At 36.1% G+C, this 21894-nt stretch overlaps 1 protein-coding gene across 1 annotated transcript in view; it reads right to left on the reverse strand.

Annotated features, from left to right (window-relative positions):
* The window catches only part of LOC128228762 (alpha-aminoadipic semialdehyde dehydrogenase-like), a 31505-nt gene extending 14338 nt beyond the window's left edge, over positions 1 to 17167 (reverse strand). The window contains exons 1-6 of the mRNA XM_052940261.1: positions 16976 to 17167; positions 13771 to 13824; positions 13406 to 13471; positions 4613 to 4693; positions 3893 to 4016; positions 2283 to 2415 (exon numbers count right to left, since the gene is read on the reverse strand). Of these exons, the coding sequence (XP_052796221.1) occupies positions 2283 to 2415; positions 3893 to 4016; positions 4613 to 4693; positions 13406 to 13471; positions 13771 to 13824; positions 16976 to 17161 (644 nt within the window). The 5' untranslated portion in view covers positions 17162 to 17167. The remainder of the gene's footprint in view (positions 1 to 2282; positions 2416 to 3892; positions 4017 to 4612; positions 4694 to 13405; positions 13472 to 13770; positions 13825 to 16975) is intronic.
* Positions 17168 to 21894: the final 4727 nt, after the last annotated feature.

A 21894-nucleotide genomic window follows, 5' to 3' on the forward strand; every position in this document is an offset into this window, starting at 1 on the left:
GCATCAAGACCACACCTCTAAATCAATACATATCATGTGCTTCCTTTCCACAATACTTTTTACTCTGCATACAATATTTTGGGTAAAAAAACCCAACTTTCTGTGTTAATACAAGAAATATTTCATTGTTATAAGAAGATCTGTCTTAGGACAGCGCGCTTGACTCTACGTGGCTTTGTCTTAGAAATGAATACAATAATGATGTAACATGTTCCTGTTAAAAACAAGAAAAAAAAATAAATTAAATAAATAAACAAGACATGCTGCAATATGTCCTAAATCTTTAACAAAATTTTAAGACAACCAGGGGCCATAATTTGTATATGAGATCATATGGATTTATGCAACCTCATTGTTCGATGATCCTGGACAACTTTGTGAAGCCAACCCTGGTAAGAGTAGAAAAGCCTCCTAATTCTTCAAATTGTCAAGCTAAAAATGCATTTGCCACTATTTTACTCTAAACATTGTGTAAGATTTGCAAAATACAATTAAATCTAAATGAAAATGAATGTTTAATTTTATGACCTTTTGTAAACAAGATATCAAGATCATGAAAATGCATCTTCTTTGCAATTATAAGGCAAAGTTCTGTCTTGAGAACATGTATTTTTCTTCCAATTTCTTAATATTGCTGCTGTCAATACCAAGAAATTAAGCCACTGTATGCTTCTCTTTTTATAAATGAAACTAAGTGGTTTTTAAAAAGTATTAAAATCAATATGGCATCTAACTGCATTTTTAATTAAAAATACCTTTATTGCTGTAAACTCAAATTTCTAAAGAAGACATGTCACAAGGTGTCGAAAACCAGGAGTTCAATCTGTGTGACCTTGACCAACAGACATTGGTCTTGCACAAAACACTCTGGCATTTAATGCTAAAAAAAGTGTGCCAAGTAATTATCAAAATAATCCAATGAATGGCCAAACTTGGGTCTTGTATGCGAGGAACCAGTTGCTCAAGGTTAACATATGTGTGAAATATTTTCAAAAACCTCTATTGCATGGCCAAGTAACAGCTGGACAAGCCAAAATCCAAGAATTTGGACCTATTACCCTTATGTGTGCTATCAACATTTGCCCTTCTGATATTGGTCATGTAATAGAATTCTTATGGTGAACATTTTGTACCAATTCATTTTATGATCCCTGACTGCATGGCCCAGCAACAAGCAATTTTGAAAAATGAACTTTAAGTGTGACCTTAAATTTTGACCTACAGACATGGGTCATGCTAAAGACAAATACTGTCTTGTTAAACCCACTGTGCATGGCCCATTATAGCCCAATCAAGCCAAATTACAGAAATTGGTCAAGCACATGACAGTCAGGCTTTTCATGGTGAACAATTGTGCCAAGTTATTGTAAAAAAAACCCAATGCATGGCCAAACTTTATCCTGGACAAGCCAACATACAAGGATCTTGACCAATAACCCTGAAGTGTGATCCCAACCTTTAGACATGGGTCTAACAAGCGGCACACCATCTTGTCATTGTGAACATTTGTGCCAAGTTATTTTAAAATCCCCCTATGCATGGCAAAGTTAAGACCTGGACACAAATTTTGTTGAAGCAATCCTGCCCAGCTGGCCACACTCCTGCCAATCAACATACTATACTCTTAAAGCCTATGAGCAAAATTAATGATATGACAGGTTTATTGAAGTGTAATGGAACCAACATCAACATCTGCATACAGAGTCTCACATCAAAATCAAGACACAGTTCATCAACATTTTTGACATTAGCTAGTATAGGGGACGTTGTAAAAACATCCAACGAACTAGTGTGTATGCATGTGTATATGTGCGTGTATGTATACATACGCGTTTGTGTATGAGTATGTGTTTATTTGTGAGCATTATTGTTTTTGTAAACATGTTTATCCTAACAAAATGCATAGAATTGTTGTATAGGTTGAGAATTTAGAACTGTGTGCTGATATATACTCTAAGTGAAAAATAAATGAATATACTCTATGTGAAAAATAAATGAGAAAAAAAGATACATTTTTATGTTAAAAAACTTACTACCTGAAGTTGAATTACCTGTTGATTCTACATGTTCTACATTTGCTTGTCGCCTATTAGTTTTAAAATAGATTATCTTTATTCATTCATATGATTTTGGCATGCATTTATATACAAGTAATATAATTATGTTTATAAGTTATGTTTGGCATTAAATGCTTTGATTATTCCTAAAAAGCAACAACAACAAATCTTTTTTGACATATATCACAGGAACCACTTCTTCATACATAGTAAGGCCACACCTACCACAGCATGCAATTTCCGCAGACCATGGCAATGGCAGAGTTCCAGCCGTACACTGCGACAGGGAAGTTGAATGCTGTGATCACACCAACTACACCAAGAGGGTTCCACTGCTCCAGAAGGGCGTGACCCTTACCTGTAACACAACCGGGTACTGGATGTATTACAGTATACTTGGTTGTAGTAAGGCATATACAAAAGAAATGCATATGGATTAACAGTGATTTTTTCCTTGAAATTCTCTACAATTTACAGACTGTTTCCCCTTGCAGAAAAGTATCCATTAAGTTTAACTTGGCAGAATTTTACCAGTCCAAAATCTTGGACTTACTAGGCTTATTTTAAAAAGGTGGTTTCAAAAAATGGCAAGAAAAGTGGTTAAATAAATCAATTAGAAACAGTTCAGTTTGTCCCATATTTTACCGTCCCAAATATTGACGTGCCTCTCATTAATTAACATTGGGACTTAGCTTTCTCATAAGGTGTCTTTATTGTAGCAAATTCATTTCGCTGGTACTAAACTGAGATTACTGGAAAATGGTTTATTGGCATTAACTGCATACAGTTCATTTTTGTTTTTTTGTCTTTCTTACAACACATGAAATTCTAAGCCTTGCTAAGTCCATTAATGTTTCAAATGTCATCACGCATCTTTATGCCAGCTTTGTGAAGTCCCTATGGTCTATAACCTTTAAATAGCACCTTTATAAGGATTACTCTGGGAATAACACATCAGGAAAAAGGACAAATATACTTAAAACAAAACAAACAAGAGCTGTCACAGAGACAGCGCGCTCGACTTTTCAGCCGCTTTTCAGTGTAAGGATTGAAAAGTTTTGGAGAAACATGCATGGATCACTGTTAGATTAGATTTCAACGCAATACATGAAGTGCTGAGATATTAACATAAATGTGGTTACATTAAAAATTTTAACCAGAACTTTTAAGTCTTACAATAAAGGGCCATTTTTTGCAAAATACAGTTATCTAACTTGGTTAATTAAGTAGTTTGGATGGTTGAGTACCATTGTATAAAGTCTCAATGCAATACCTCAAGTAGTTGCTGAGATATTAACCTATGTGTGCCAAGGTGTGACGCTGACACCGAGGCTTGGGTGAGTAGTATAGCTCTCCTTATTCTTCGAATAGTCGAGCTAAAAAATAAAAAAATATGTCCCGACTTCACAACAAGGTTGAAAAAGTTATATCATGGTAACATTTTTTACAACAAATCCAAACACAACAACAAAAGACTATTCTAGACCCCTATAGTTAAGAAAAATTAACTACATTTAAAAAGTTGGAAATATTATTGTAGATAAGTGTGAATTTGAAGCTGCAAAAGGAAGCAAAAAGAACTTTGAGCCATATTATGGCACTAAAACTTATAAAAACCCTGACCAACAAGCATCATTTGATTATAAGTTTTTATGTTTCTATTACTCATTGGGTAATTAACTAAATCTTTGCAAAGTAAGCAAATGTTTGCAGCTCTCAACAATTAGTGTTTTTTTTCCAATTCTTAACATGGATATTAATCTCCACAGACATGTGATAGCCAAATGGGTAAAAGATTTTAAGGCAATTTCACACGGCCATAATACAAAACTTACGCTCAGATGGGAAGACATGACCAGCAAACATGCGTGAAAGGCCAACAGCGTAGTCGCACACATCGATATACTCCTGGACCTCCCCAACTCCCTCCCCCAGGATCTTTCCAACCTCTAGTGACTCCTGATAGCATTAAAGATGCAACAACTTATTAAGTTATATTAATTGACATAATATAAGCCATGGACAGCCAACAAATTCTAAAATCACTAAATAAGAGGACATTTATAATGTTATCAGTTATGTATAGGTCATTGTTGAAGTAATACATCTCTTTTTTATTCCTTTAAGTATACTGTAAAAACCCTATATGCAACCACCCCATTTTCACGACCCACTAATGAGACCAATTTTTTTATGACCTGATCGTTTTCTTCTTTAATACAAAGGTTGTATATCAAAAGAAAAACAGGCAACCCGTTATTCACATACCTAATCAGCACAAACTCAGTATTGAGATCACCCTGATATTAAGTCCAATAGGTGGTCTGAATAGAGGGTTTTCAATGTACAAAGAACAGTATTTCAAATCCTTGTGACAACTTTTTATGGTAGGATATCATTTAAAAAAGGTACGAATAGGTAATGATATGAGAAATAAACATAACCACTTGACTAATAAATAAAAGTTATAAACAAAGATGCTGATTAGCGAAGGGACTCCTAGACTTCTAAAAGATAAGTAATTGATTAAATATGATAATAAGTTGTGTTAGTACCATTCTTCCCAGTAAGTCTATTTTGTCCCTCAAGGCCTGACCAATCTGCCTCACAATTTCTCCCCGCTGTGGAGCAGGTACCTGTCAACAAAGAAAACATGGTAACATGGTCATACAACAGTGCGTTTTTCTCAACAATTGAGGAATATGACACGGGTCTTTCAGAATGCCAAAATGTGTCATTTTCACTTATATTGAGAATAACAAATTTTCCTAGAAATGAATGCAAATGCTTTAACACAATGGACAGAAAAGATATAAGAAGGTGATTAAGTTTGATTATTTAAGAATCTACCAACTCTTTGATAGTTTAAGGGTCATCTAGGAAAAAATATGATTTCAAATTTCAGCCAATTGTTCAGGAAAAAAACCCACAGGGCACAAATAAGAGCAGTCAGCAAACCGAATCAATTGTCTTTTGTTGTTGTTTTCAGCTGAACAAGGAACGGAACAGGACAAATGGTAAAGCCCGAGTTACAAGCCTAGTTATACATGAGTAGATCTTGCATTTGAATCAATTAAATGAGTAATGGCTAATACAGTGTGCGACATTAACGGTAGCCAGATCACCGTGGAGACAAAAAATTGACCCGGGTTACGAAAAAATCCCTTAAGATAGCCCGACTGGCATTACAATCATTGCGCTTACAAATGCCGGCACTAATAACATTCCAACTCCCAGACAGTTGTCATATTATTCCTTTCTTTAAACCATATAAGGTACTCAAGATGCGTTTTTTTTGTTAACCTGTGGGCTATGGAAATCTGGCTCGGGCTACAGAAATCTCAAAGTCTGTAGCCCCATTGGCTACCAGGTCAAAAAGGTTAATTTCGCACACTGCAAATACAAAGTTCAGGTTTTGGCATTATGACAACAATGATGCGAATAACGCTAACAACAAGGCTATCAATACCCAGACCTTTTTCATTAAAAAAACCCACAACAAACTCTGTGGAGACAAAAAAATAAAATAATAATCGCAATTGAAGGAAAATAATGAACTATACGCCTTATATGAGATTCAAGAATGTCTAATATTCTCTAAAGATTTTACTTTAGTGTTATCTAGTAATTATGCTGACATATTTCATGAAGAAAGGCATTTTGACCCGTTAACATTGCAATGCTTGCTGGGCTTAACTTTTGGGTTGGTAGTTCCTAACAAAATATATATACATGCACCAGCAGTATACTGAACCAGGGGCAAAACAATGCATCAATTTCTTTCATTATTGATAATGATTCAAAATGTGATTAACTTAATTCAAACAGAAATTTATAATAGGCTGTACCTAAATATTAAGAGATAAAGGAATAAAGAAACATAATTTACTATGACCAAATTACATAAAGAGTTTCGTTGTGTTGTATTTTGGTTTTCCAATGGGCAATCAATTTCATTTTAGACACCAAAAAGCTCAATTATATTGAAAAAGCATGCAGTTTGGAGACAAGAGACCCCAATTTATTTTTCCAAAAAACACCACTCCATCATCTTTTCCTAATATAATATTTTCAAATATATCTTCCTATTCCAAGAACACTATTCCTGGAGGCACTCTGTAACAGAACATTGGATGCATTTAATCATTTCACTTGATGCATTGCTTTTGTTAATGGCAGATCTGATGGATTAACTAAATGTTTCCCTAGATCAACTTAAAACTGGAAAAATATTACAGATAGTACAGGCGCTGTTAATAACCCAAGTTTTGAGCAAAGCTTGTTTTAACCTTCTTATTTTCATTTAAGCTTTTACCAAACCTATTATAAATCTAGTTTTGACCACTGCTGGCACCCACACTATCATGTTCTTTCAGCTTAGTTTCAACCACAGCTAGTACCAACCCTATCATGTGTCTAGTTTTCACCACAGCTAATACCAACCCTATCATGTGTCTAGTTTTCACCACAGCTAATACCAACCCAACCATGTGTCTAGTTTTCACCACAGCTAATACCAACCCCATCATGTGTTTAGTTTTCACCACAGCTAATACCAACCAATCATGTGTCTGGTTTTCACCACAGCTAATACCAACCCTATCATGTGTCTAGTTTTCACCACAGCTAATACCAACCCTATTATGTGTCTAGTTTTCACCACAGCTAATACCAACCCTATAATGTGTCTAGTTTTCACCACAGCTAGTACCAACCCTATTATGTGTCTAGTTTTCACCACAGCTAATACCAACCCTATCATGTGTCTAGTTTTCACCACAGCTAGTTTGCACCACAGCTAGTACCAACCCTATCATGTGTCTAGTTTTCACCACAGCTAATACTTTTCACCAGAGCTAATACTAACCCTATCATGTGTCTAGTTTTCACCACAGCTAATACCAACCCTATCATGTGTCTAGTTTTCACCACAGCTAATACTTTCACCACAGCTAATACTTTTCACCACAGCTAATACCAACCCCATCATGTGTCTAGTTTTCACCACAGCTAATACTTTTCACCACAGCTAATACCAACCCTATCATGTGTCTAGTTTTCACCACAGCTAATACCAACCCTATCATGTGTCTAGTTTTCACCACAGCTAATACCAACCCTATTATGTATTTAGTTTTCACCACACCTTGTACCCACACTATCATGTGTTTAGATTTCACCACACCTAATACCCACCCTAATTATTATGTGTCTAGTTTTCACCACAGCTAGTACCAACCCTATTATGTGTCTAGTTTTCACCACAGCTAATACCAACCCTATTATGTGTCTAGTTTTCACCACAGCTAATACCAACCCTATGATGTGTCTAGTTTTCACCACAGCTAATACCAACCCCATCATGTGTTTAGTTTTCACCACAGCTAATACCAACCAATCATGTGTCTGGTTTTCACCACAGCTAATACCAACCCTATCATGTGTCTAGTTTTCACCACAGCTAATACCAACCCAATTATGTGTCTAGTTTTCACCACAGCTAATACCAACCCTATTATGTGTCTAGTTTTCACCACAGCTAGTACCAACCCCATTATGTGTTTAGTTTTCACCACAGCTAGTACCAACCCTATTATGTGTCTAGTTTTCACCACAGCTAATACCAACCCCATTATGTGTTTAGTTTTCACCACAGCTAGTACCAACCCTATTATGTGTCTAGTTTTCACCACAGCTAATACCAACCCTATTATGTGTCTAGTTTTCACCACAGCTAGTACCAACCCTATTATGTGTCTAGTTTTCACCACAGCTAATACCAACCCAATTATGTGTCTAGTTTTCACCACAGCTAATACCAACCCTATTATGTGTCTAGTTTTCACCACAGCTAGTACCAACCCTATCATGTGTCTAGTTTTCACCACAGCTAGTACCCACCCTATAATGTGTCTAGTTTTCACCACAGCTAATACCAACCCTATCATGTGTCTAGTTTTCACCACAGCTAATACCAACCCTATCATGTGTCTAGTTTTCACCACAGCTAATACCAACCCTATAATGTGTCTAGTTTTCACCACAGCTAATACCAACCCTACTATGTGTCTAGTTTTCACCACAGCTAATACCAACCCTATTATGTGTCTAGTTTTCACCACAGCTAATACCAACCCTATAATGTGTCTAGTTTTCACCACAGCTAGTACCAACCCTATCATGTGTCTAGTTTTCACCACAGCTAATACCAACCCTATCATGTGTCTAGTTTTCACCACAGCTAATACCAACCCTATCATGTGTCTAGTTTTCACCACAGCTAATACCAACCCTATCATGTGTTTAGTTTTCACCACAGCTAATACCAACCCTATGATGTGTCTAGTTTTCATCACAGCTAATACCAACCCTATTATGTATTTAGTTTTCACCACAGCTAATACCAACCCCATTATGTGTTTAGTTTTCACCACACCTTGTACCCACACTATCATGTGTTTAGTTTTCACCACAGCTAATACCAACCCTATTATGTGTCTAGTTTTCACCACAGCTAATACCAACCCTATTATGTGTCTAGTTTTCACCACAGCTAATACCAACCCCATCATGTGTTTAGTTTTCACCACAGCTAATACCAACCCCATTATGTGTTTAGTTTTCACCACACCTTGTACCCACACTATCATGTGTTTAGTTTTCACCACACCTAATACCCACCCTAATTATTATGTGTCTAGTTTTCACCACACCTAGTACCCACCCTAATTATTATGTGTCTAGTTTTCACCACACCTAATACCCACCCTAATTATTATGTGTCTAGTTTTCACCACACCTAATAACCACCCTAATTATTATGTGTCTAGTTTTCACCACACCTAATACCCACCCTAATTATTATGTGTCTAGTTTTCACCACACCTTGTACCCACACTATCATGTGTCTAGTTTTCACCACACCTAATACCCACCTTAATTATTATGTGTCTAGTTTTCACCACACCTAGTACCTACCCTATTAATAATGTGTCTAGTTTTCACATCACCTGATACCAACCCTATCATGTGTCTAGTTTTAATTAGAGCTACAGTGAAACTGCATTCCCTCGAGAACCGGCGTTCCCTCGAGGTCTGAGCTTGGTCCCGAACTTTTTTCCTTCTATTTTCTTATAAAATATACCCACGCTGCATCGAAACCCAATTATGTCGAGCAGTCGAGCAATATCCTCGGTCCCAAGTACACAAATCGTTCACAAAACCATATGGCTCCCTCGAGGTCATAATTTCACACTTTTTCCCGAACGCGTGTTCAAAAATAAACAAACAATTGCTAGGTGTTGAAATTTCAGCAAGTTGTAAAAATTGCAATGACAGTTGAAAGGCAATTTGATAAAGTGTCAAAAAACGTTTATCACTGTTAATGCATGACCGATATTAGTTGATATGAGCATTTGAGATCATAATTATGAGAAGATAATGACAAGAAGTTAACTGTGAGAACTTTACGAAACCGACAAGATGCGCAAATCAACAACCCTTGATTTTGCGAAACTTAATTCTGACTAATGCCACAATATGTACTGTCATTCAAATTTTGCTTGTTACGAAAATGTGTTTTTTTTTGTTAAAATAAACATTTCTATTTATTGTTTTATCTCTTGCGTTTTACATTTAGTTTACGACAGCCTTTGAACATATTAGCGATTTCCACAACGCAACATATAATTGGTGTCTTTGTAAACAGTCTGTTGACGACTTCAAACTTAAAATACACTGAAAGATATTTCATATCAACCTGGAAAATTGAAAATCGAGTCGTTCGAAACATCGGTTACCTCGAGGTTTTGGCTCGGTCCCTGGCGACCTCGAGCGATCGCAGTTTTACTGTAGTACCCTACCCATTATGTGTCTATTTTCAACCAGAGCTAGTACCCACCCTATTATGAGTCTAGTTTTCACAACAGCTAGTACCCACTCTACTATGTGTATAGTTTTCACCACAGCTAGTACCAAACCAATCATGTGTTTAGTTTTCAAAACAGGAAGTACCCACCCTAGTATGTGTATAGTTTTCACCACAGCTAGTACCAAACCAATCATGTGTTTAGTTTTCAAAACAGGTAGTACCCACCCTAGTATGAGTCTAGTTTTCACCACAGCTAGTACCCACCCTACTATGTGTATAGTTTTCACCACAGCTAGTACCCACCCTAGTATGAGTCTAGTTTTCACCACAGCTAGTACCCACCCTACTATGTGTATAGTTTTCACCACAGCTAGTACCAAACCAATCATGTGTTTAGTTTTCAAAACAGGTAGTACCCACCCTAGTATGTGTCTAGTTTTCACCACAGCTAGTACCCACCCTGCTAGTACCCACCCTATTATGTGTTTATTTTAACCAGAGCTAGTACCCACCCTAGTATGTGTCTACATTTTACCACAGCTAGTACCCACCCTATTATGTGTCTATTTTTAACCAGAGCTAGTACCAACCCTATTATGTGTTTATTTTAACCAGAGCTAGTACCCACCCTAGTATGTGTCTACATTTTACCACAGCTAGTACCCACCCTATTATATGTCTATTTTTCACCACAGCTTGTACCCATCCTATTATGTGTCTAGTTTTCACCACAGCTAGTACCCACCCTTTCATGTGTCTAGTTTTCACCACAGCTAGTACCCACCCTTTCATGTGTCTAGTTTTCCCCAAAAGGTCTAGTTTTCCCCAAAAGCTGGTACCCACCCTATAATGTGTCTAGTTTTCACCACAGCCCAAACCCACCATATTATGTGCCTACTTTTCAACTCTGCTAGGACCCATCCATTCATGTGTCTATTTTTTTTATCAAAGCTTGTTCAAACCCTGTCATGTGTCTAGTTTTCCCCAAAAGCTGGTACCCTCCCTATAATGTGTCTAGTTTTCACCACAGCTGGTACCCACCCTATTATGTGTCCAGTTTTCACCAAAGCTTGTACAAACCCTGTCATGTGTCTAGTTTTCACCACAGCATGTTCCCACTCATTCATGCGTCAAGTTATCACCAAAGCTTGTACAAACCCTGTTGTGGGTCTAGTTTTCTACAAAGCTTGTGTCCAACCTATCATGTGTCTAGTTTTCACCACAGCTAGTACCCACCCAATCACGTGTTTAGTTTTCACCACAGCTAGTACCCACCCAATCATGTGTTTAGTTTTCACCACAGCTAGTACCCACCCAATCATGTGTTTAGTTTCACTGCAGCTAGTACCCACCCAATCATGTGTTTAGTTTTCAACACAGCCAGTACCCACCCAATCATGTGTTTAGTTTTCACTGCAGCTAGTACCCACCCAATCATGTGTTTAGTTTTCAACACAGCTAGTACCCACCCAATCATGTGTTTAGTTTTCAACACAGCTAGTACCCACCCTATTATGTGTCTAGATTTTACCACAGCTAGTACCCACCCCGTCATGTGTTTATTTTTTACCAAAGTTAGTACCCACCCTTTAGTGCCTTGTTAAATACATAAATTTTGCCCCACAGTTTTTAACACCCTTTGGATGACCTAGTTTTGACCACATCCTGTTTCCATTTTATTGTTGATCGTGTCTTGACCACAGCACTGCTATATTAGTGACCTAGGTTTGACTGCAGCTAGTTCCCTCTCAAGCATTGTTTTTGTTTTCACTAGTAAGTGTCCTACCTTTACTGGACTTAGTTATGATAACAGCTACTTATCACTGTTTAATTATTATCATTCTGTAAACGAATAAGAAGAGCTGCAGTGTTTTTTCACCGCACAGATCTAGTTATGTCAACAGCTAGTACTTGCCCTGTCACAGACCTAGTTACGACCATAGCTAGTTCTTGGCTTTTCAATAACATACCTATGGCCACAGCTAGTACTTTATATCCTGTCACTGACCTAGTTATGACCACATCTAGTACTTGCCCTGTTAATGACCTAGTTATGACCACAGCTAGTACTTGTCCTGTTAATGACCTAGTAATGACCACAGCTAGTATTTGCCCTATTAATGACCTATTTATGACCACAGCTAGTATTTGCCCTGCCACTGACCTAGTTATGACCACAGCTAGTATTTGCCCTGTTAATGACCTAGTACTGACTGCAGCTAGTATTTGCCTTGTTCATGACCTAGTAATGACCACAGCCAGTATTTGCCTTGTTCATTACCTAGTAATGACCACAGCCAGTATTTGCCCTGTTAATGACCTAGTACTGACTGCAGCTAGTATTTGCCTTGTTAATGACCTAGTAATGACCACAGCCAGTATTTGCCCTGTTAATGACCTAGTACTGACTGCAGCCAGTATTTGCCTTGTTAATGACCTAGTAATGACCACAGCCAGTATTTGCCTTGTTCATTACCTAGTAATGACCACAGCCAGTATTTGCCCTGTTAATGACCTAGTACTGACTGCAGCCAGTATTTGCCTTGTTCATTACCTAGTAATGACCACAGCCAGTATTTGCCCTGTTAATGACCTAGTACTGACTGCAGCCAGTATTTGCCTTGTTAATGACCTAGTAATGACCACAGCCAGTATTTGCCTTGTTCATTACCTAGTAATGACCACAGCCAGTATTTGCCCTGTTAATGACCTAGTACTGACTGCAGCTAGTATTTGCCTTGTTCATGACCTAGTAATGACCACAGCCAGTATTTGCCTTGTTCATTACCTAGTAATGACCACAGCTAGTATTTGCCCTGTTAATGACCTAGTACTGACTGCAGCTAGTATTTGCCTTGTTAATGACCTAGTAATGACCACAGCCAGTATTTGCCCTGTTAATGACCTAGTAATGACCACAGCCAGTATTTGCCCTGTTAATGACCTAGTAATGACCACAGCCAGTATTTGCCCTGTTAATGACCTAGTAATGACCACAGCTTGTATTTGCCCTGCCACTGACCAAGTTATGACCACAGCTTGTACATGCCCTGTTAATGACCTAGTTATGACTGCAGCTAGGACTTGCCCTGTAAATGACCTAGTCATACCCAGAGCTAGATTTTTCGTTTTCACTGACATTGTTATGAACAGAAATAGAACTTGCACTGTCACTGACCTAGTAATGACCACACCTAGTATTTATCCTGTCATTGACCTACTTATGACCACAGCTAGTACTTGCACTGTCCCTTACCTAGTAATGACCTCAGCTTATACTTGCCCTGTCCCTAACCTAGGAATGAGCACAGCTAGAACTTGCACCATCACTGACCTAGTAATTACCACAGCTAAAATTTATCCCATCACTGACTTAGTTATGACCACAGCTAGCACTTGCCCTGTCGCCAACCTATTTATAACCACAGCTAGTATTTATCCCGTCAGTGACCAACTTTTGACCTTAGCTAATACCCACCTCTGCCCAGATCTGCCACGCCTCCCTGGCTGCCTTCACAGCTTTCTCATAGTCTTTAGAGTTACCCTGGAAACAAAATTCAATATATCATCATACTTTTGCAATTCACTCAAGTCCAGTTCTAGATCCTGGGTTTGATTCACATTTTAAGTTTTATAATTAAACTGTGTTATTTTACATTAATACAATTACATTCCATACAACACTTGAGCGACTAGATAAATCTAAAATATGTATAAAACTTAAATTGACAAGGCAATTAATAAGGAATCATAATTAATGTTACAGACAATGATATTTTTACACTGATGAAGCATAACCATTTGTAACTCAATAACTGCACTATAAAATGTCAGTATACACACCTGAGTGACCTTGGCAATAGGCTGGTTTGTAGTTGGAGAATAAGAAGTCACAACCTGAAACAACAACAATAACTTAACTGTAAAACATGCAGATACATGTATTCATAACATAAATTTGGCTTGATTATTTGTTGAAATAATTGCATCTCCAAATACGGAGAGTCAGAAAGTTTTTATTTAAACTCTATTAGAGAGACCTAATTTAATATCAGTTAAAACCTTAAACCCTTTAACAACATGAAATGTCTCCACTCAGCTGTAAGCTGATATTAATCTCTATTGAGACTTTTTCCTGCTTTCAAACCAGCACTTGCATCCTTTCCCTTTTAGGAGGTCAATACAGTGTGACTCTGGTGGGGCTAAGACCATTATCTCTTCCATAAGAGGAAGACAAATATTAATGTAAACACTAAAGCTTTGGTGTGTGCATTGTGCCATCTGGATAATACATTTTGAGATTGAGATGTGTCCGACTGGCTCAACAAATAATAAAACAGTAAAATTGAAAACAATATGTTCATGCAAAAAACCCCAGCTTTGATGGGTGTATTGGGACCGGACGAACACACAGGTATTTTCGAGAAATGTACTTTTTTTAGGATACTCCCATGCAATTTTAGTACCTGGTACCCAGTGGTTGAAATTAGCACAAGCCCGCCACTGGTAAAATGTCTTTCAGGCTTGCTCAAATTCAGAATTTTATATAGCAGGGCTTGTTCAAAAATTTGATGCCAAGTAATAGTATAAGCATTCGGGCTTGTTCATCCAAAAGTCTAATTTCGATGACTGGGTACCCACAAATGCAGCAACACCATCTAATTTTTTGGTGCTTTAGAGTGTTTTACATCAGCCTTATCCCCTATTGCTAGTTGAAAACAAATAAAAGGTTTCTTTGCAATGCGCAATTGTTTTTTATAGATGACATTCCCCTTACTTAATGATTGAGCTCACATGAACAGAGACATTTTTTCATTTGACCAAAAAAAAAGATATTCAAAACTGTACTTGATTCATATGACATGGTTACTTTTATATGTCATGCTTATTTTAACATTGTCATAATTGTGAAATAAAATATTGCAGGCGGCAGAATTGATGTTTTGCGTTCACGGCTTGTCTTAAATAATAGACGTGTTCTACGGGATTCTTCCAATTCCTAACGTCTAAACAGGTTTGTGCAAAAACAAGGGGGTTTTGAAAAATATTGATATTGTATTGAACAAAGAATTTTATGTTTGAAATAGATAAAGGTTTATATTTATAATTTCCATGTAAGTGCAAAGATATTTTGCACAAAACAAGCATTAAATGCATTAAAACACTGGGTATTTCCTTTACAATAAAACGAAACTTGACTGACACAGACAATTATGCCAAGCATAACAACTCAACCATATCAGGCAAGCTTCAAGATAGACCTCTTAAATACCATCATAACCATTCGCCCATGGCTGAAGTGTTCCAATTGTTGTAAAACTGTGAACAGCAGCCTTGCAGGTGCCCTTCTAGTTCTGGCTTCCATAACTTTAATGTTGATATTATTTTTTTATGTTTTCTACACATTAAAGTTATGGCGTAACCCCCATACCAAAGTCAAACAGAATCAACTAAGTATGATGATGCAATTGAATGACTGCAATCACATGACCATGATGACATCAATGGATTCTATTTACAGCATCGGATTACATTGTTCATTTAGTTGAAAACAATTGCAATAAGGTTGAAAATACCTTTTGATGAGTAAAAACAATTAATTTATTCCAAATTTGTTATTAGTTATTTACTAATTATTTGAAATAGAAAAATAACAGCAAAATAAACACTTCATTTGTGAGATCAAATGGGTATTTTCTGAAAATCTTGTTATCACGTGATTAAATTTGAACACAACTATGACCTACATGTAGTAAAAGCTGCACTCTCACAGATTAACCGTTTTTACAACTTTTTATTTGTTGTCTTGGAAAAAGCAAATTTTTGCGTAAATATCTGCAAACCAATGATAAAAGATTGCTGACCAAAGATCAGATCGCAAATTTGCATATTCCGTTCGAAAATCAATGTTTTATGGCTTAAACCGAACGGTTTAAGAAAAATGCTTTAAACATTAATTTTAACCTTAAATATAACGATCTGTGATCTAATTTTTTGTCAGCAGTCTTTTATCACTGGTTTTCATGGATTTTCGCAAAAATTGGCTAGTTCCAAGACAAAAAATAAAAAAGTTGTCAAAACGTTCAATCTGTGAGAGTGCAGCTTTAACCCTTAGGCTGCTGATGGCGATTTTAAAGGCTTTGCAAACAGCTTGGAACCAGACCAAACACTGAGTAACTCGGCGCCTGGTCAGGTTCCAAGCTGTTTGCCACTCGGTCAATATATCCCCACAGTTTTAAGTAAATTGAAAGAAATTTACATGTAGAATTAACCAGACAACTTTTTTGAGCAGACGACAATTTACCCAGCATGCAAAGGGTTAAGGAATGCTTATAATCGGATTTATTGAAATGATAAATCAACAATCTATAAAGAGTTTTTTTGGTTTTGAAAATCTGTTTGTGAACTACATTTTATTTCATTTACCTGAGGATATAGTTATTTCGTCTGTACAATGCATACAAGTGAAATAACAGCGTGACATAAAAATGTCACGAATTCTGGTAGGGTTTGGATACGGTGTTCTCTTCAGCGAACACGTCCCAAAAGGTAATATATAACGTGTTCGCTGAAGTTCTTCAGCTAGTGCCCTTCATGTATATACATAATTATGTTTTGACAGTATGAAATGAAGAAAAACACATCAAACTAATAATAATTTGTTGGATATGTATTTTTTGTGTATGGAACTACATGTAATATAAAAGAATTTGCCATATCAAAAATCGTAAATAAAATCTGGCAATAAGGTTAAAAAACAAAACTTATATATTCCTCAGCATTCTGCAAATTAATAAATGTTAGTGGGAATTAGCCGGACACACCTTCCATGTTGACCTTGACCCTGTTATCAAAACAAAAAAAAATGACATTTTAAGAGTGACATGCAAAAACATAATTTGATTTAAAACCATCCAATTTTAATTAGTGTTTGATATTCATTTCAGGTGTTATTTCTTCTCAGAAAACAAACTTATATTTTTTTTATAAAAGCTGGTTGGGTTTTACATGTAGTTGAACCGCCAGTTGAACCAAATCCAAAATTTACCTCTCCGTTTCCGAGCCATTCTCCGCAAAAGACACCTTTGTTGTCCACATCAAGCCCAAGGTCTTTCAACCAGGAGTATTTCGGGTCTTGAATCAAGTAAGAAGACATCCTGACACTCGCTGCAAATACGTGTTTTTGGGTAAAATTGTTGCTAAACCGTGCAGCAAATTTCAGCAAAGTAGCCATACCGGTGATGGGTAGAATAAAATTGTTTGTGGAAAACTAACTGTTTGAGGCTATAGCCTACTAACTTTTGTATGTAGACCTATTCGAAACTACTCGGACATTTTCCATCGAAAACAACATCGGATTATATATTTAACCGCGCTGCAAGTACATGTAGATCGCGTAGTAATTTCAATTTAGAAGTTAAACTAAATGACTTTTCTCTTGGGAATCTTAATTATTTATGCAATAATACATGTCCTTTGCAATCAATTTAAATTTGGTAATATAAACTAGACTTTAAATCACTACAAATAATTAATACTATTATTTAAAATTTTACGAATTACCTCTACTGATGTACCGGCATATATCAATCTCAATATCAATATCAAAAAAAATTACCATATAAAAGCATAATAGCTAATAGTATAATTTAAAATCTGATTGCATGTGGGGTTTTTTAATACTTTTTGAAAACGTATTTTCTCAAAGAATTTGCAGATTTTTTTGTCTATATTTCAAAGAAAATTAATTATAGAGCAGAAAATATATTTGAGTTATTGTTAAACAAACAATGAAATGTACTCAAATATTTTTTTGTCTGTATAATAAATTATTATCATCGGAGTCATTGGAATCTTGACCAAAGGAGTCAATCAACATATTTTATGATATACTGCAGTTTTAAAAGGTATCAAATCATATGCTATTTTTAATAACGTTTGATGTTTTGTAGTAAAATGATTTGAGACTGATTTTGATATTTGACGAAAATATTTTCGTAATATTTCGGCCCTGAGTTGCTTTCGATGGCAAATGGCCGAGGAGTTCCGTATGATATAGGGCAATAGGTTTTCTAAATTTGAAAACTTGAAATGGGTTAATTAATATTAAACTCCAGACAAGTCTGCAATGAAGCCTGTCAAAGGTCCCCTAATAAAATTATCCTGATTATAGTCAAGTACAAATTACCTAAAGCCAACACCCATGGCCCAAGAGACCCCACTACTTCGGAATAGGTCAAAATGCCCCGATTTGATCACTAAAAAACCCTACAAGTGCTACTATTATGGTAAAAAGCACCATTTTGATAAAAAAAAAAATCCGCTTTATGAATATTTTAACACCTACCAATTCATTACAGGTTTTAAAATCTCAAACATCTTTTATGATCGTTTCTTGTTATTTACTACAAAAGTAACTCATATAATTATATATTATGAATAATTCATTGACATTGATTGATCAATCTGATTTTGATGAATTTACAAAATGCACATGTTGCACTTGCCTGGTGCAATTGACATCGAAATGCAATAGATAGAGATGTTACACAAATAAGGAAATGATAATTATTGGCGTCAACCTATAGCTGACCTCTCTAATCTGTCGATGCCGATAATAAGACAACTGTTTGATGTTGCTCTTGTTACTGTACAATCCAACCATTTTGACAAACGTTGCTTGCAGGCTTCTAGGCTTGTCAGCTGATCGAGTTACCAAGTGCTTAATTGTTAATATGTCTAGGAGCACACACACGCACGCGCCCGCACGCATGCACACACGCAACGCACGCACGTACCCACGCACGCACACGCACACACACACACACACACGCACACGCACACGCACAAGCACGGACGGACGGGCGGGCGCGCGCGCACACACGCACGCACGCACACACATACTTAACAAACAGGCGAATCCTATGTATATGTACCTTAAATTTGTTCGGGTTATACAATATCATTCGAAATCTAGTAATTTCATCGCAGTCGGTATAATTTTGTCTTTAAACAAATATAATCAAACTAGTACCTGCTAACAGCAAAAAACCACACACTCGTTCAAGGTCCTTATGCACAAACACGTATCCCGTTATCTCGTTATCATCAATTTGTGAATCCTCATTCGATGATGAGTTTATCTAAATATAGACACAGAGCGGTATCTTATACACATACAACTATATGGGACAATCATTAATGTTTAGCGTCGCGAAGACCATATGGGCAACATACAAATATGACACTAACTATAACGAAACAAAGTAGCACACTATAAAACATGTCTAGCAGAAAAAAACTCAAGTATGCAAATTGCGGTTACCGCTAGGGGTGAGGGGAGGGGGGGGGGGTCATTAACATTGTTGTAATTGTTTTTTTAGCTTATAGTAATCATACAGTGAATTCTAACAGAGTAATTGACTCGGTTTGTAGACACTGGGGGTTAAATAGGTATTACCGGTTTCAGACAGCGTAAATCACTGCTAACATTCATGTGTAATACTCACATGTTAAATACACCATGAAATCATGATTGGCGTATCTGTCTTGGCATAGGAAATAAAAACACATGGGAAATCATTGGGAAAGAGTAGTCCATAAAAGATGAATAGCACGGTAGGAAGGACTGCAATATTGTCTTATGTAATATAAGCCAAATTTAAAACTACGTGGATACGTCTAGCATACGGGTTTTACTTGAGAGCAACAAAGTAACCCAATGCACCATTTTTGATGGATTAAAGCGAAACTGTTCTAATTGACATACCATACAACGGCATCCTTCCTTTGGTACGCCGTATTCCGGCCCATTTTTCAGATGCCGAGGTTAGGTACGCCGAATTTCATTAATATAGCAAACTGGTTTGGGATTCCATTGACGTATATGACAGTTACAAATATTTCTTCATTTAACAAATAATTCTTCAATCTGGCACTGTTTTCTAAAAACATGTTCGTACCTTGGACTTCAATATGTAGACCAATATTTATATCTTGAGTCCCCTCGATCTTTGATCGAATCTCAAACGTCAAATTCAGGAAAAGGTGCTGGTTACGTAGATTCACCATTAAAGCTGCACTCTCACAGGTTTAACGTTTTGACAACTTTTTTATTTTTTGTCTTGGAACGAGCCATTTTTGCGAAAATCAATGGAAACCAGTTTTATAAGACTGCTGACAAAAAATTAGATCGCAGATTTTTATATTTAGGTTCAAAAATTTATTGTTTTATGGATTTTTCTGAACCGTTAGTAACGGTTAAAGCCATAAAACATTAATTTTCGAACGGAGATATGAAAATCTACGATCTGATTTTTGTCAGCAATCTTAAATACCACTGGTTTGCAGATATTTACGCACAAATTTGCTCGTTCCAAGACAAAAAATAAAAAAAGTGCAAAAATGGTATATCTGTGAGAGTGCAGCTTTAAAGGGAAATCTAATAATTTGGGAAAAGCGAAAATATCTCAAAATAACACGGCATATCAGCTTATTTTAATATGCACGTACTCAAAAATAAATAGAGGATGTGTGTCAATTTCAGTGAAAGCCAAGAATGAAAATACAGTTTTTCTATGATCACGAGTGAAATTAAATACGATCTTACACTATAGTCAACAAATTGTCTGTTTCTTTTATGCTTATTTCTGGAGTTTTATTGGTATTTTAATTCATTTTTCTAAATACCCCCTTTTTGAAAAGAGTGTTTGATACGCCGCTACCTGTGGATCACCCCTCACTTTTAATCGATGACGGCGTAGCTGTCATTTTTATTTCTGGCTCGTGGAGAAATAGTTCTCGAAAAATCATTTTTAGAGATTATCATGTACTCGTTTTTTTAGTCCAACATTTTATGAACATCCATCAATGTACCTTTATCAATGCATCTATGCTCCAAATGATAACAGTTAATGCACGAAAGTACTCCTAAATTGAACAGGACATGGATACATGACCATGACGCTTTTCGCTATTTACTGAATGGAAATAGGAAAGGACGAACGTGTTAGGAAAATAAAATGTGAATATTCAACACCCTCACTGTTAGAAATCAGTTTGATTCGCTTGAATACGAGACGTGTTCAAGATAAATCGTTAAATCCACGCTTGAAATTCTAAGGCATATGTTGGGTAAAAATATCAGTTTTTTTGGGAAGTTTGTACTGTCAAGTCATTCAGTTTAAAATTATATTTGATAGATGATATAATATCGAATTTATGTTCGAGCAATTGTTTTCGTCTGTAATGTGTTTAGTACAAATGCAAATGTTCGAACAGTGAGCTTCAAGTCCAAGAAACCGTTTGAAAATCAAAATTACCATTTTTCTAATAAACAGTAGGCTATGTTTATTTCCAAAAATGTTATTTAAACATATGCATGCAACCTTATTTAAAAATCAAATGATCATGTTTCACTAGTTCAAAAGTTGATGTGTTTGGTTTTGATCAAGGGGAAGTCATTAAATTTGATTGTAAAAGTAGTTCTAAAAGTTTATATTTTCACTCCTAAGTTTGCAGTGTTCAAATATAAAATTGATATTTTCACTGTTGTTGGTTCTCTGATAGAACTCCATATGTTATGGAAAAGCATGAACAAAAAGAAAGTGTATGAATTCCACGCGACCAATAACTGATATTATTTCATGGCCCCTTAAAAATGTCTACCGTACCTTTTTGCCAATTTCTGGCACTTGGTCGTTGGTGCTTTTAGGATATATAATAAAAATTTAACTAAAATTTTAATAACTATTTTCACAAAAATGCAATTTTGCTAATTCTATTCCAATTTATAAAAAAATAAGTCATGTTTTTTTTTATTTTTTTCATTTTAGTTCTTTAGACATTAAAAAAAGAGAAATAAGTAGAAGCCACGGCTGTGAACTATTAATTACGAAAACAATAAAGATCTATAGCAACAGACATAGTAAGCGATTCTAAGATCTGGTGTGGTGAACCAAATTGATT

This window comes from Mya arenaria, chromosome 3, assembly GCF_026914265.1.
Source record: "Mya arenaria isolate MELC-2E11 chromosome 3, ASM2691426v1".
Lineage (NCBI taxonomy): Eukaryota > Metazoa > Mollusca > Bivalvia > Myida > Myidae > Mya > Mya arenaria.